Source organism: Ammospiza caudacuta, chromosome 9, assembly GCF_027887145.1.
Source record: "Ammospiza caudacuta isolate bAmmCau1 chromosome 9, bAmmCau1.pri, whole genome shotgun sequence".
In the NCBI taxonomy this organism is placed as follows: Eukaryota; Metazoa; Chordata; class Aves; order Passeriformes; family Passerellidae; genus Ammospiza; species Ammospiza caudacuta.
In genome coordinates this window covers 30,919,784-30,933,998 of record NC_080601.1, presented here as the reverse complement: position 1 = coordinate 30,933,998, position 14,215 = coordinate 30,919,784, and the positions used below count along the sequence as shown (strand labels likewise).

The 14,215-nt window shown below is 41.4% G+C and overlaps 1 protein-coding gene across 1 annotated transcript in view; it reads left to right on the top strand.

Moving 5' to 3' along the window:
- CCDC186 (coiled-coil domain containing 186) overlaps positions 1-11,354 on the top strand; it is a 34,570-nt gene extending 23,216 nt beyond the window's left edge. The window contains exons 11-16 of the mRNA XM_058810173.1: positions 2,241-2,496; positions 3,087-3,276; positions 4,280-4,360; positions 5,373-5,583; positions 6,598-6,817; positions 7,498-11,354. Coding sequence (XP_058666156.1) covers positions 2,241-2,496; positions 3,087-3,276; positions 4,280-4,360; positions 5,373-5,583; positions 6,598-6,817; positions 7,498-7,581 — 1,042 coding nt within the window. The 3' untranslated portion in view covers positions 7,582-11,354. The remainder of the gene's footprint in view (positions 1-2,240; positions 2,497-3,086; positions 3,277-4,279; positions 4,361-5,372; positions 5,584-6,597; positions 6,818-7,497) is intronic.
- Positions 11,355-14,215: the final 2,861 nt, after the last annotated feature.

Below are 14,215 nucleotides of genomic sequence, written 5' to 3'. Positions count from 1 at the left end.
CAGTGCTGCTAATATTGAAGATAACCTTGGTGGCCTCTTACAAACCAAGGGGATTGAGATTGATAAATCTAATTTAGCATCTCTCATTGTTAGAATAACAAGTGCCTGATTTCCAACATACTCTACAGGAAATTGTCTTCTAGGTCTCTGCTCAGTGCTTATTTTATTGGAAGATGGAGGGGAGCAATTAAAATGGAAAGATAAATTGCTTTAAAATTGTGATGGATGAATGGAAGTATTTAATGGAAAGAATTTTACTTATTTGAGAGATGCTGTATTCAGACAGTGTGAGGCATTTGTCTTTCTAATGTGCTGCAATTCATTCTGCTGTGTTGAAGTTCACTTATTTAAGAATGTGAGAGGAATAATGTCAGGGGAGGGCTGGGCTCATGTACAATTCAGGAGTGTTTGAGCATAGTCCTGTGTCTGTGGGGTGCACATGGACTGGGATATGTAGATGCTGGCCACTCTGCTGGTTCCACTGGTGCTGCATAAATGGAGATAGATAAATGTCAGATAGGCAGAGCCACCCCTGTGTCTGTCCCTCTCGTTCTGCTAAACAGTTTTTATTTATCAGTATAAAGTATTTCCATAATTAGAGGCCTTCCTCATGGCTTAGCAAATCAGCCACTTTCCATGTGCTGTGTGTCTGTCACCTGTATTGTCATGGTGTCCTCAGCCTTTCCAGGGAAACAGCTCTGTGCTGGAAACCAGTGGAGCCTGCACTGGGATCAGTAACAGTTATTTTTCACCTGGAATCTTGCCAAATTAATTAAAGTGACTGTGATCAAAGTGTGAAACTACAAATGTGTGTTTCCACTTATCTTTTCCTCTAAGTAATTGAGACATGCTTAAATACGTCTCTCATTCCTATTCAATTTGGGTTTTTTTTCTTCAGTATCCTTCCCATACAACATTTATTATCCCTACATTAAATTTCATGTTGTCTTTTATTTCAATTTCAGTGCAGACATCCTGGAATGTATAAAGGCTGTAGAATATGATTTTAGGTTGAATGCTGGGAAGAACTTCACCTCCAGTGTTCCCTGGTCTCCTTCATCTGCAAAATTTAAGGATAATCTAGACATCTATTTTAGAATGGTCTAAACCTTTAATTTTGTCTGATCCAACCCTGACTGCTAGGCAGAGATTTCTCCTGTCGTGATGAAACAACATATTTGAAAATGTAAAATACAGGCATACATGCAACCTTGTGGCACAGGTTTTTAAATGGGAGCTACAGGTGAGATACTTTGCAGCACAAATAACTGGGTCTCAGCTCTTGTTGGAGAAGCACAGTACAGGATTGTTGATTTAAAGTGAATTGATCCTCCTCATAATTACACTGTCTGCCAGGAAATTAAATGATATGTGTGCTCTTGCTTTGTGTAATTTTAATTTTAGTTTTAAATTTGAATATACACACTCCCTGTGAGAAAGGTGAGATTTTTTTCTGCTGATGTTAGAAAGTAAAGCTTTAGAAAAGGTGTATTAAATTCAGTGATGGAAGAATTAATGAACTAATATTGCAAGAGCAAATAAGAGGGAGGTTTTTAGTCTGTAACATTTTTAACAGCTATTAAATTTTGGAATTAATTTCAAACATTTTCTGTAGAATGGTAGAATGTTGATGATAACTGAAGATGCAGCATTTTTTACTCTGATTGGATGTGAGAGTCTTTCAGTAGAAACAAAAATTTGTTCTGTAGAGGGAAGAACTTGTTTTTGGGGGGAAGGAGTAGAGGAGTAAGACAGGCCCTTTGATTCAGAGCTGCAGGGCTTGGATAAGGACATGTCAGGAATGACCATACTGCTGTCCTAGAGAAATTCAAACTGCATTATTTCCCTGTTTCCTAAAGAGAAGGCCTCTTACAGATTGGCCACTTTGTTGGGTTTGCAAACCTTCCTCTCACCCGCTATGTCTGGTTTTGAGGGTTTTGTCTGTGCCCTGATCTGAAGGTCATATGGAGAAGTTGAAAATGGAGAGCTGGCCTTCCTTGAGGAGCTAATGCCTGAGTGTCCTCTGTGGGCTGCAGCAATCTGTCATTTCAGCACTGCAGGTGTTGTGAAACAAAGTGAAAACTCCCTTGACATTTAGAATGATCCAGTGACTAACACCTACCCCAGGGTCATTACTTGTTCCCCTACCTTATTTGGACTTGACCTGAATGCTTTTATTGCAGTAAACTTCGTATCTTTAAGCTCAGGTTATCCCTAATGTGATACAATTGTTTTGACAGAGATGAACAAGAAATCAATGCTTTAAAGGAAGAAATAGATGGTTTCAATTCTCTGGTTGCTGATCTTCAGAAGGACATTGAAGGTAGTCGGAAAAGAGAATCTGAGTTATTGATGTTCACTGAGAAATTAACCAGTAAGAATGCACAGCTTCAGTCTGAAAACAATTCCTTACAGAGCCAGTTGGATAAGCTTTCTTATAGTGAAAGAGAGCTGCAGAATCAGCTGGAGTGTGTTCAACAGACTAGAGATGATCTGGTGAGTACAGCAGGCTTTTTGTTTTTGCTCCAGTAAGATGTCTGATGCAGATAAGGATGTAGCACATAAATGCCCCCTTGTATCTCCATTTACCTGACTGCATTTTCTCCTTGAGTTTGCCATTAGTAGCAGTGGGATTTGAACACCTCATGTTCCCAGGCTGAAAGAAATTTTAAGGCACACTGCACTGGAATGAGGGGGTGTCACTGTGTTTTTCTTTCTGTTTTTTTTGGGAGCAGAGAGTTGTTCACTTCCAGATGAAGTGAAACAGACATAAGGTTCTAATTTGCCTGTGAAATTTGTTACTGTAAATTGTTCCTCAGGTCCTGTTTGTACTATGAGATAAATGTAATTTTTATTAAACTTAGTGTGTCATGGAAGGTAATGTGACTTTGTACTGTATCATGTAGAAGTTCTGGAGGTAGATGAGGAATCTTACTATTCATGTGAAATGCTAGTGTTCAGCCTAAATAATAAATGTAAAGTGTGAATGATTCCCAGGTGAAAAGTGCAGTTAGAGATGTTGAGCATGCACTGTGGTTAGGATAGGATTTTTTTGTGTATGACTGAAAATCAAATCCCAATTTCAGGCCATCAAGTTACAGAAGGAGGAGAATCAGAGGAAGTCAGAGGTTGAGGCCCTGCAGGGTCAGCTGGCCTCAGAGCAGGAGGAAGTGTCAGCCCTGCAGACCCGTGTGGATGAGCTGAAGGATGACCTGGCTACCCAGAAGCGCAAGCACGCAGCCAACCTGAAAGACCTCACAAAACAACTTCAGCTAGGTGGGGATTATTTTCATTTATGAGACAGCCCTGTCTGTGACCCCCTTAGTGTCTGCTAGAGATTCAGGTCCTGTCTGTGTGTGCTCACTGCTTGAGTGTCACCCTTCAACCTCTCCCTGTCCCTGGAGACAATGACAGTGAGCAAGTTAGACCTTGTGCAAACTGTAGTTTCAGGCCTTTGTGTTAATTTTCAATCTAAAATGTAATTTTTGAAGTGGGCTTAGACATAAAAGGAAATACTTATTTCAAAAGAGCTTAGTCTTTGTTATGATATATCTGACTGCTGAAATGTCACCATAGGTATATATGGATCCTAGTCTGTGTAGGAGTTTATTAAGAAGCCGCCAGAAGCCTCCTAGTTGCTGACTGTATTAGGAATTGCTGGTTATTTTTTTAACAGAACACTTCAGTTTTTAAAGGTGGATATGGAGAGACTGATGACTAATTTTGTCTACAAATAGAAGTCATCAAATACCCCACAATGTATTAGTAGAAAATAGATTTGAAGATAATCAGATGTGTTTGAAAGAAGAGATCCTTATTGGCACTTTGCAAGACAAGTTCCAGGTCCCTTTTTGTGCATATAAGAACAGCTGTGTGCTTTCCCTCTTGATCCCTACTGAGTGAGTGGTGCTTCTGGCACAAGTACTGCTGTAGTGCCACAGTTAGGCGATGCTGGAACAGAGTTGCTGACATCAGTAATGATTTACATGGCAGAACTAATCAAAAGTAAAATCAAATTGAAGTCTTAATGGTCCCAGTTAATCCTGTATATGACATTACCCCTTCAACTGGCAAACAGCAGTGTGTAGGGATCGTGGTGGGTGTTACCTCCAGGTGCTGCTTGGGTTTTACTTTTAGTTGCTACCATTGGCTTTCAGTTGTCACATCATGTTAAATTAGTGCAGGTCAGAGATGATTATAAGTTCTATATGTTAGGTAAAACTGTAATTTTTAGTTCTTAGTCTACTATTGCTAATCATCATTTTGTTAATACTTTTAGCACGGAGGAAATTGGATCAGATGGAAAATGGTAATTATGACAAGGAAGTCAGCAGCATGGGAAGCCGTTCCAGTTCATCAGGTAATGGAGCACATGGCAGGGCTGCCAAACAACCCTTCAGTCTTAACAAGGTTGCTCACAGTGTGCTTGCTCTTTATGTGGTTTGTGCATATGCAGTGTGTGGGCAGCCTCCCATTAAAACTGACAAAATAGCCTCTAAGCAGCAAAATGCACTTGACTGACTGCAGTTGTAGGTGCTTATTATGAGGTTAAAGTGTAATGTTTATGATGTTTATATATTTTGGTTCTTTTTAAATACCTGCCTTTTTTATTTCATGGCTTTTATGTTTGGAGGGAAGCTCAAGAGGACTCCAGCTTATACATGCTCCTTGTACATGCTGCCAGAAGCAAAATAAAAATGAGCAGTGGCTTCCAACGTTGTTTAATTGCCCTATTGACAGTTGTGACTGTGTAAATGAGAAATCAATTAGCATCATTAGAGACATCAGTGGGTTTATGTAATATTCATTACTTTCTATCCAGTACAAGTAAAGGAGTGATCTTTAGCACTGAAAACAGCATGTTTCCTTCCTTGATACCTTTAGGTTTTAAGTTGGGTTAGTTCTGTCCAGATGTCTGTAATCTCACTGTGTGAGAGAGACAAATGCTTAGAAAGAGCAGCAGAAAGTAAATACTGTGAGCTCAAAGTGATCAGTGCTGCATGTGTAGGGCTTTGTGAGTCTGTACAGTTTTCATAATATTGTAATTTTAGTTTACTCCAAAACCAGCATTTAAAATCAGCTTAGTCTTGTGCAAAGTAAATGGGCATGAAGGTGTTTAAGTGGGAATAAGCATTCCTGAAGGGAGTGCACTTAGACCAGAGGCAGTGCACCCACAGGAGGGGACTGCACCGCTGTCCCAGCCTGTCTCATTTAAACACTGCAAGGATCCTTTAGAGAAAACCCCACTACCATAAAGGGAAACTGGCATCCTGGGGAAGGTATCCTCAGCTCCTGGCAGCACTGCTCTGCTGGGGGCACTTCACCTGGTGTGAGCTCCAGAGGGGTTTTTACAAACACTGTGCTGTTGGCAGGGTCCCTGAACGCGCGCAGCAGCACCGAGGATCGCTCCCCCGAGAACACTGGCTCTGCAGTGGCTGTGGACAGCTTCCCAGAGGTGGACAAGGCTGTCCTGGTGGAAAGAATATTAAGGCTGCAGAAGGCACATGCTCGAAAAAATGAGAAGATGGAGTTTATGGAGGATCACATCAAACAGCTGGTGGAGGAAATCAGGAAAAAAACCAAGTATGTTCTGTGTTCTGTTCATACAGGTTTTCAGTGTTGAGCTGTTGCACTAGACAAGTAAGAAAACTAATTGTCATAGTGAAAATGTTTAAAACAGTAAAAATATTGCAGTGACAGTAGATTTTGAAGATGGAATTAGTTTTGTGGGATTTTTTTCCTTCTCTTTTCCCAGCAGTTATAGTAATTGCCGAGTTTTTGGCAATTAGTACTATTACTGATTTTTTTTCAGTAGGAATAAACTGGCACAAGTAGGTTTTTGGTAGCAAAATGGTCAGCAGGTGCTGATTTGTGGTGGACTGCTGCCACTGGCTAACAGAAGAGTCCATTCTCCTCATGTGCTTAAAAGGGTGCTGATTGTGTTCGTTTTGGAAGGAGAATCTACATTATTCCAGATGGTACTCTGGTATACACATCAAACAAATGATGTATCTGAGCCAAAGCTGGTCAGTGGTTAATGTGAGAGACAAGATTCCACTTCAGTGAAAATCTCATCTTACAGGATAATGTCTGGAGCTTCAGTTAGGAGGGTAAGAAATGCTGGCATAAAGCTGCTTGTGGAAGGTGCAGTTGCCTTTTAGGAACAGCTCTTGCTTAATGAGTCCATACATCTCACAGAACATGATTACAGCTTGGGAAGACTCCTGAGAAGTGGCTTTGTATTTTTTTCTTTCTCATGTGTAGAAAGCTTAAGATTTCATGTCTGGAGTCCTTCAGCAAAGAAAAACAGACTTTTTAAATTACCTTTCTTGTCTCAATAGCTTTTCAAAATACTTTTAAATAAGTAAACCCTGCACATTGTATTTTCTTGGCTTACCAGCATTTCCTGTATCAGTGTTGGTATCTCAGGTTTTCCTCTGACATAGAAATTGGGTGAGTAATTTTTTACTGCTTTTTTGGTAATATAGTACTGCCTGAAAACAAAATTACTCATGGCAGGAATCTGAAGTTACTGCAGCATCTGACTCTTCTCTGCCTTGTAATGCTGTGATGTTGTTGGTTTATTTTTCACTCCAGAATTATTCAGAGTTACATCTTGCGGGAAGAAGCCGGAACACTTTCATCAGAGGCCTCTGACTTCAACAAAGTTCACTTGAGCAGGCGTGGGGGGATCATGGCATCTCTGTACACATCTCACCCTGCAGACAGTGGGCTCACCTTGGAACTCTCCTTAGAGATAAACAGGAAGCTTCAGGCTGTGTTAGAAGATACATTACTGAAGAATATTACATTGAAAGTGAGTAGCTGTGCCAGTTCTGCACATTCCTGTGGTTCTCAGGTGCTCCCTTCACTGCATGCTGTTAAAGGCTGACAACGAGAAGTCAGCTCATTGTGATTTGGTGCCACTGGTAAGCATTGGGGTTAAGCAGGGAGTTATGTGACATGAGGCCATGTACCTCCAGTGTAGAACCCTCAGAGTATGCTGCACTAATGAGCTGCTGCTTGAAATAAGTTCTGGAGTGCCTGTGCCTTCAGCAGGGCAGGGTCTCTCTATGCTCTCCCCTGGGCAGGTGGGGCAGGAGCACAGCCTCTGCTCCTGAGACAGCACATCTGCTGCCAGGGAGAGGTGGCAGGCTGGAAAATGGAGTGCAGGCTGCCAGCTGGGCTGCAGGGCTCTGCACAAGCTGGAGATCTCTTCCTGTAATCATCATTCCCCTTGAATGCTAGGGGAACTAACATTCTACCTTCTAGACATCCTGTAGAATACTGGTAACTGCAAAAGAGGACTTGCCAATAGCTTTGAGTTTCTTACTGAAATGAGTTTGTTTTTTTCTGACTCTAATCATTTGCATTTGTTCTGGATACTTGAAAGTATCAACCTGCTGACATAAGCTGTAATTTTGACTTATTAGTGCATTTGTGCTGATGGACTCATTTCCTTGTATAACTTACCTTATCATTTCCTCCCCCCCAAAGGAGAACCTGCAGACTCTAGGAACAGAAATAGAACGGCTTATTAAACACAAGCATGAACTGGAACAGAGAATAAAGCAGACATAACTAAAACTTCTGGGGACTAACCAACCTGAAGATGCAGAAAAGGCAGGTGCTACAGACCACTGTTTTACATTCTGCCTGCCAGCACAAGCATCTGGGTTTTAGCAGAAGAAGCCTTTGGCCACACAGGCTCACTCATGTGAGAGATCAACAGGGTTTGGCATCTGTGTGGTTCTGGCTACCCAGGACCAGCCTGAGGCGCTGCTGAAATTCACTGCACACTACGTTTATCTGAAACTTCTGTTTCAAATACTGATGCTTTGCAGTGCAGACTGTTTGGAGTGAGTTGCCATGAGATTTTAATTTCTGCACTGTGTAATTAATCAGTCTCTTAATGATGGAGCTTGAAAAAAAAATAAAGCCAATTATGTCTTAGTTGCTATTGAACATATCCAGTGTTACTGAGCTTTAAGGGCTTTAAGACATTTATTTCCTTTCTTGCATATTATTTCTGATCTTTGGGTTGATTAAGCATTTTTGACATATGCATGGAAGAATGCTTTGTAACAAAATCTTGGATTTTAAGTGGTGACCATGATATTGCATATTTTCTGCTTTAGATTAACATTCAGCTGCTCAATTTCTTTATTACAGAGGAGTGAAACAACAGTAAAACTAAGGAATTAGAAAGTGTTCTGATTCAGTTTTTGAGTTCATGTAATTGAAACCAATGTCAGTTCAGCAAATTTTGTAAACCCTTGATCCTTAGACATACGGATCAAAAGAAGTCTGATATCAGATAATTGGTTAATAAAGTTCTCTGGGCTTCTGCATAACTTAGAGCATTTAGGAGTTTCAGCTGCCCATTGTAAATCTATGTGAGTACATGTAGACATGGTGATTGCATCTGCTTTCAAAGACAAATGGAAGCCAATAAATTTTCTCATTAGCTGTGGCTAGACCAACTAGTGACAATAATGGTAAGAAGTAGATCTAAATGGGATTTTAATAGTTGGACTGTGAAAGTGGCACAGAAATCTGTGCAACTGCTTGATTTTACTGTTGTGAAGAAGTTGGTGAAAATCACTGAAAACTGTTACTTAATCCTTCAGTGGCTGAGATGGTGATGGAGGAAGAGTATCAAGGTGACAAGATTTGGGTTAGTCACAACATCATGTTCACATTTTAATTCCAGGATAAGTAATACACAGGATCTGAAATATCTTTATTCCAGCAGTAAATGCACAGTTTCTGTATCTGTCACCTTTTGACCAAAATCAATTGATCAGATCACCCTGTAAATACATACTTCAGGTTTTTATTACATACTTGAACTTCCTATTGCCATGAGAAGAGTCAATGTACATTTACAATAGCAAAGCTTTAGCTACTTTAATCAAAAAGGGGTTGTGGGGAGAATCTGTCTGATTCTGCAGATACTGTTTGCATCGTACACCAAATGAGGGACCTGAATTTGGCAGCACAGAGGAGGATAATTGATCAGACATCTGGGTGACTTAGGGATGTGAACTCCATTTCCACATGCCACTAAGTTGCCTGAGCTTTGTAATAAAACAAATTGAGCAAAAAGCCCAATTTGATTTGAATAGTTTGGTTGAAGACAGTGGGACTTCCTTGTTAAAGATAGGCATCTCTGAAAATCCTTGTGGGATCAAGACCTGGTTTGTGGTCCAGAGAGCTTCAAGAGTCTGGGATGGCAGGTCCCCTCAGTGTCAAAGGATTAAATATTCCTTTGGAAAGGGAGAATGGGAGCAAATATAGTTTAAAACCTGAGCAAGTATTATATAGAAACTGCAAGCCTTTAATCTGGGTGGGTTTTTATACATCTATTTTTCTAATTCCTGAGAGCAATGATTATCTGAAATGTTAGGAAATTTGGGCCAGTCCAGTCATGGGACTACTTCTGTTTTACTGTTGTTTAAGTGATGTGAAGAGGCAAATACCTGGCTGTGCTGAAACAGATTTGTCACAGCTTCCAGGAAGCAAACAGACAGTTGTTCATGACTGAGCTTGGACCTTCTGCTGAGAGAAAGTACTTTAGAACAATTTGCATGCTAAAACATAGCTTAGCTCTTGTATGTTTGTGTTTTCATGCTTTAATGTACCAGATCTCTGGATGTTTTCAAGCATTGAGCTGAATGATTCCAGTATTTCAGTACCATGTTAATATTGTAATCTTTTATTGTATGTTCTCCAGGTGTACAGTGTGAATGAAGGAGGGGTGTGGTGCAGATGGAATCAGTGCAATGGCTTTGTGGAAATTCTCTTTTCTTTTTGGCATGGTTGTTCTCCTTTTAAGTTGAGAAACCTAGTTAGCTGTCCTCCTGCCCTGCTGAAATGCTGCTGGCTCTTTGTAGCACTAATAATTTCTCAGACTTTTTTTTTCCCTTGGTTATGGAGACACACAAAGCAGCCAAAATACCACGTTGTTTTTTGTGCACGGTGTTTTCATGGACCAAAGCTTCATCCACAGGTGTTATTTTAAACATATCTGTTAGACATGGAAAAGTCATTCTGGCTTGCACATTGGCAGGTGACTCTCCAGTCACTTGTGAAGAGTGCCTGATGGGGTCAGCCAGCAACTTGGCACAGGGATGTTCCTCCTTTTTGAGAGGCAGTGATGTATCAGCCGTGAAATGCTGCTGGCCCTGTTGCCATGGGGTGGCTTGTCAGGAGTGTGATGCTGCTGGTGCAGCACTGAGCACACTTTGTGTGGAAAGGTGTTTCTGTGGGGTGGCTCTCACAGGTGAGCACCAGCTGGTGCAGGGGTGGGTGTGAGCCTTGTGTAGCCATCTCATCCCACTTATCCTTGTTTTGGAAACTGTACTATGGACCTGAAACTGAAAACTGTCCTCAGATAAACTGAATTTTAGAGACAAACTGGTGAATTGATAAACTAATCATGAAGGCAGCCTGGAGCATGTAGCTACATGCCTGTCACTGAAATTCAGTGCCCATTAGACGTGGAATTGCCACAGGCTGCTTTTGAAAATTCCAAGCTTGTGGCTGGTTGTATTACAAGCTTAAACATCTGTTTCTTAAACACTCAGGGTGCTCTTTTCATTCAAACATCGCACAAACAGATGTTGTTAGAGGCCCTACAAGAAAGCTGCCTATGCTTTTCCACCTTCTGTAAAATCCAGCACTGTCATTGCCAGAAGCCAGACCCTCTGACCTGAAGAATACAATTTTGTGCTACAAAAATCACTGGCTTGTTGCCATACAGACTTGTGCAATATTTTAAATTATAATGTCCAGAAAACTGGATATTGATTTCTTCCTTGAACATTTTCTCATTATCTTCATTTGTTGCTGGCAACACCTGTAGTATCTCTCTTAAAATATTTTTAATTGCAACATTTTGGTTCATAACTAAAAATAGAAAAATTTAAAGACAGCATGTCTGGCTTCCAGTGCATCAAGTGTAAAACCTGAGTGTCCACATTCTGCAGAGACCTGAATCTAGGGAGGGGTCCAGAGGGCAACACCTGTCCAAGGGGCCTTCACCCTTCCTGTGCCAGCAGTAGGTGGCACAAGGATTCAGGTGTTTCCTGTCTCACCTGTCCAGGGACAGGTGCCTGTGTTGCAGAGGGAGCTGGGTGGTATTTAGAGCTTTTCCAGATGGATGGGTGTTTCCTTCCCATTTTCGTGTTCTAACTGAAACTATTGATTCTTCCAATCTATGTGTGTAAGTCCTGTACACAGAATGTCTTGTTGATTTCATTTTGTAGATACCTGTTTCTGTATAAAGTTTTCAAAGGTATTGCTATACCTTATGTATATACTGTACTTTGAAATAATAAACATACAAATGTATGAAAGCCTACTTTGGGTCTGATTTGTCCCACTATGGTGTTTGGAGGTCTTCTTACTAACAGAATGGGACTGCTGGGATATGTTACGTGAGCTTTTATTGCAGCATCAGCCTCATTACATAGTTGAGACAACAGAAAGATGGCAAAAGCTCATGTACAACCAGCAACAGCTGAAGATTTCTTTGTTATGGAGCATTTTAAAAACTTTCTGACCATTGCTAAAGCTTACAGATAGTTGTTCTAGCCAATTACTAAAAGTACAGGTACACCTGCTTCACACAGTGCTTACTTGTCTTCTTTCTATTAACAACATACAATACTTCATTATTAAGTAATGAAGTAAGCTTAATTAAGTAAGCTAAAACATTCTACTATCTTACTAAGCATATTTTTCTACAGTCTTAAGGTCTATCTTAGCTAAGCCTAAAACTCAAGCTGTTGTTTCCTCTTCTTACTATACTATGGTAACTTTTTCTGCTTTCAGACTTTGCAGCTGCTTCTAGTTCTGAGTTCTCGGTTCTTTCTATTTCTAAGACCTGCTTTCCCAACTTTCTAAAAATCTTACACCAAAGCCCTTCTTGTTGCCCTCGGGTGGGTCTGACTGTGCCCAGGAAATGCGAGCAGTGCTGCAGTTCTGCCCCAGCCCTGCGTGCCGATTGCACCCGCTAAACAGGAGGTGGCAGTGCCTCTTCTCCGGTGCTGCCGGTGAGGAGCAGCCGAGCCAGGGAAAACACCTCTCGCACGGTGTTCATCCCTTGGCAATGGCGCGGGACAGGCGACAGATGTGCTGCAGTCCCTGCCAGTGCCCTCGGTGCTTTCCCCTTCCATAACCTGAATTTTGGGAATCCCACAATCCCAGCAGCCAGGACTGGTTCCTTGGCTGCAGCTCCACATTTGCTCCTCTGATTTATTTATTCTCTTGTAGAGATCTAACAGAGTTGATTTTTAGGTTTTTTTAGGTCTGGGTTTTTTTTTTTTCAGTTTTTTAGCCATGAGAGTATTTTTAAATAAAAATAGTAAGTGGTCGTGTCTGGTTGCTGGCAGTGCTTCTATTAAAAACCTGGGAATGAGATTGATATGGGTTGTCCTGCCCTTGCAGGGAGCCAGAAAAAGGAAAAAAGAATACCGTGAAGGTGATAATTTATGGAGTTTATTCTAGTATCTCCCAGAGTACCTTAAATGAAAGAGAGGGGGCTGTCCTATATTTTGCTGAAATTTAATGGCAAAGAGCCTCAAGCTTCCCAGGACCTGGCCAAGGGCTCCTAGTGATTTTTCTGGTTACATTTACCTGCATGACCCTATGCTTGAAAATTGAAATGCTACGAAATTGTTTTGCAGATTACAGCTTTTCTTCCAGCTTTTTCCACTGATAGCAGGTACAGTTGCTGGTGATAGATGTCACCAAAAATCAAGGTTTATTTGTGCTTCCCAAGTATTTAACGCTGCAACTTGGAAATAACAGCCTGAAGCTAAACTTCCTCAAATACTAATTTTGGCTTTGGTGCTGTTTGCAAGTGGCCATTTGGCAAACAACTTCCCAGCCCTGTTTTTGGTCTGTGTCTGAGCCTGACCCAGCTGAGCTGTGTGTGCAGAGGAAGGGCTCTCGTGGCGATGTTAAATGCTCAGTGCTGAAGTAGCCAGGCTGATACTGCAGCCACTGTGTGATAAATATCTAACCAAATGCTAGCAGTTCTCTCCTCTGGCTGATTGTGAATGAGGAAATCATCACTGCTATTTTTCTCTCTCTCTCTCTGCTTTATTTTAAGGGGATTTTTAATAGCAAGCTCTGCTGGATGTTTTGTTGCTGCGGTTGTTTTTAGGCTATTTTGCATCAAACCACAGTGGGTCTGTGCCAGATTCTGTGAGATTTTTGCATGCATAAACATAACTGATGCAGTAGCAGAGTGCTGCTGAACAAGTTGTTCTCATCTAGCTGTGTATAAATATGCTGTTAGGTATTTGTGTGTTTGTTGCTGTTCTGCTCCAGTGGAAATCCTCTGGCCCTTGGGTTTCTCTGGGCTCTTGACCATGTGCAGCTGCCCACTGATCTCAGCAGGGCTGCTCAAATGCCTCAAGGGAAACACCTTGCTCACTAACAGGCTGAGTCCTATGGATGTCTAAGAGCTTCTTAAGAAGTTTCTATTTTAAAATAATCCCCTGTGTGTGGAATAAGGAGAAGCACAAAGTCTGTGAGCTCTGACCAAAGTGCACTGATGCTTGACACAAGGTAGGTGAGCACTGCTGCTCTCTCTGGGGTGGTTGGTGTGTCCTTAAACACTGCCCTGGGCCTTCCAGCTTGCAGTTCTTTGGGAACTGCTGCTGCCTTTGGAGATGGATGGAAGCAGGTTGCAAATGCAAGGCAGTTTATTCAAGCTGTGATCTGCAGCCAGACAGAAGGGTTTGTGAGGCTGCACTGTGAAAGGAAGTGGTTAAAAATACTCTGAAAATGATAGATCTTAAATTATTTTTACTCTAGTCAGTACCCAGCACAGGGGAGAGGAAGAAGGTGAGAATTACTCATATCGACACTGTGGGTAAAAGCAACATATGCCTGAAAAAACAGACCTTGTGCTGGCCAGCCTAGACCTCTGTTGTGGTTCTGCAAATTCTCTGAAAACTTCTCAAGTTCAACCTTCAAAGAGGTTGAAAAAACCAAACTTGGGTTCAGAGCTCTGACCTCTTCATGCTGTAAGTGGCTTGTACTAATCAACTGCCCTGGCCTCACCTAGGTAAATGGATTATCAGAGCAATAGTGATTAGATGGACTCTTGCAAACATGACTCTTTAAGGGCTTCACCCCTTTGGAGAAGGGATCTTCATCCATGAGGTAAAATGAGAAATCAGAATGAGCTGGTGTCAGC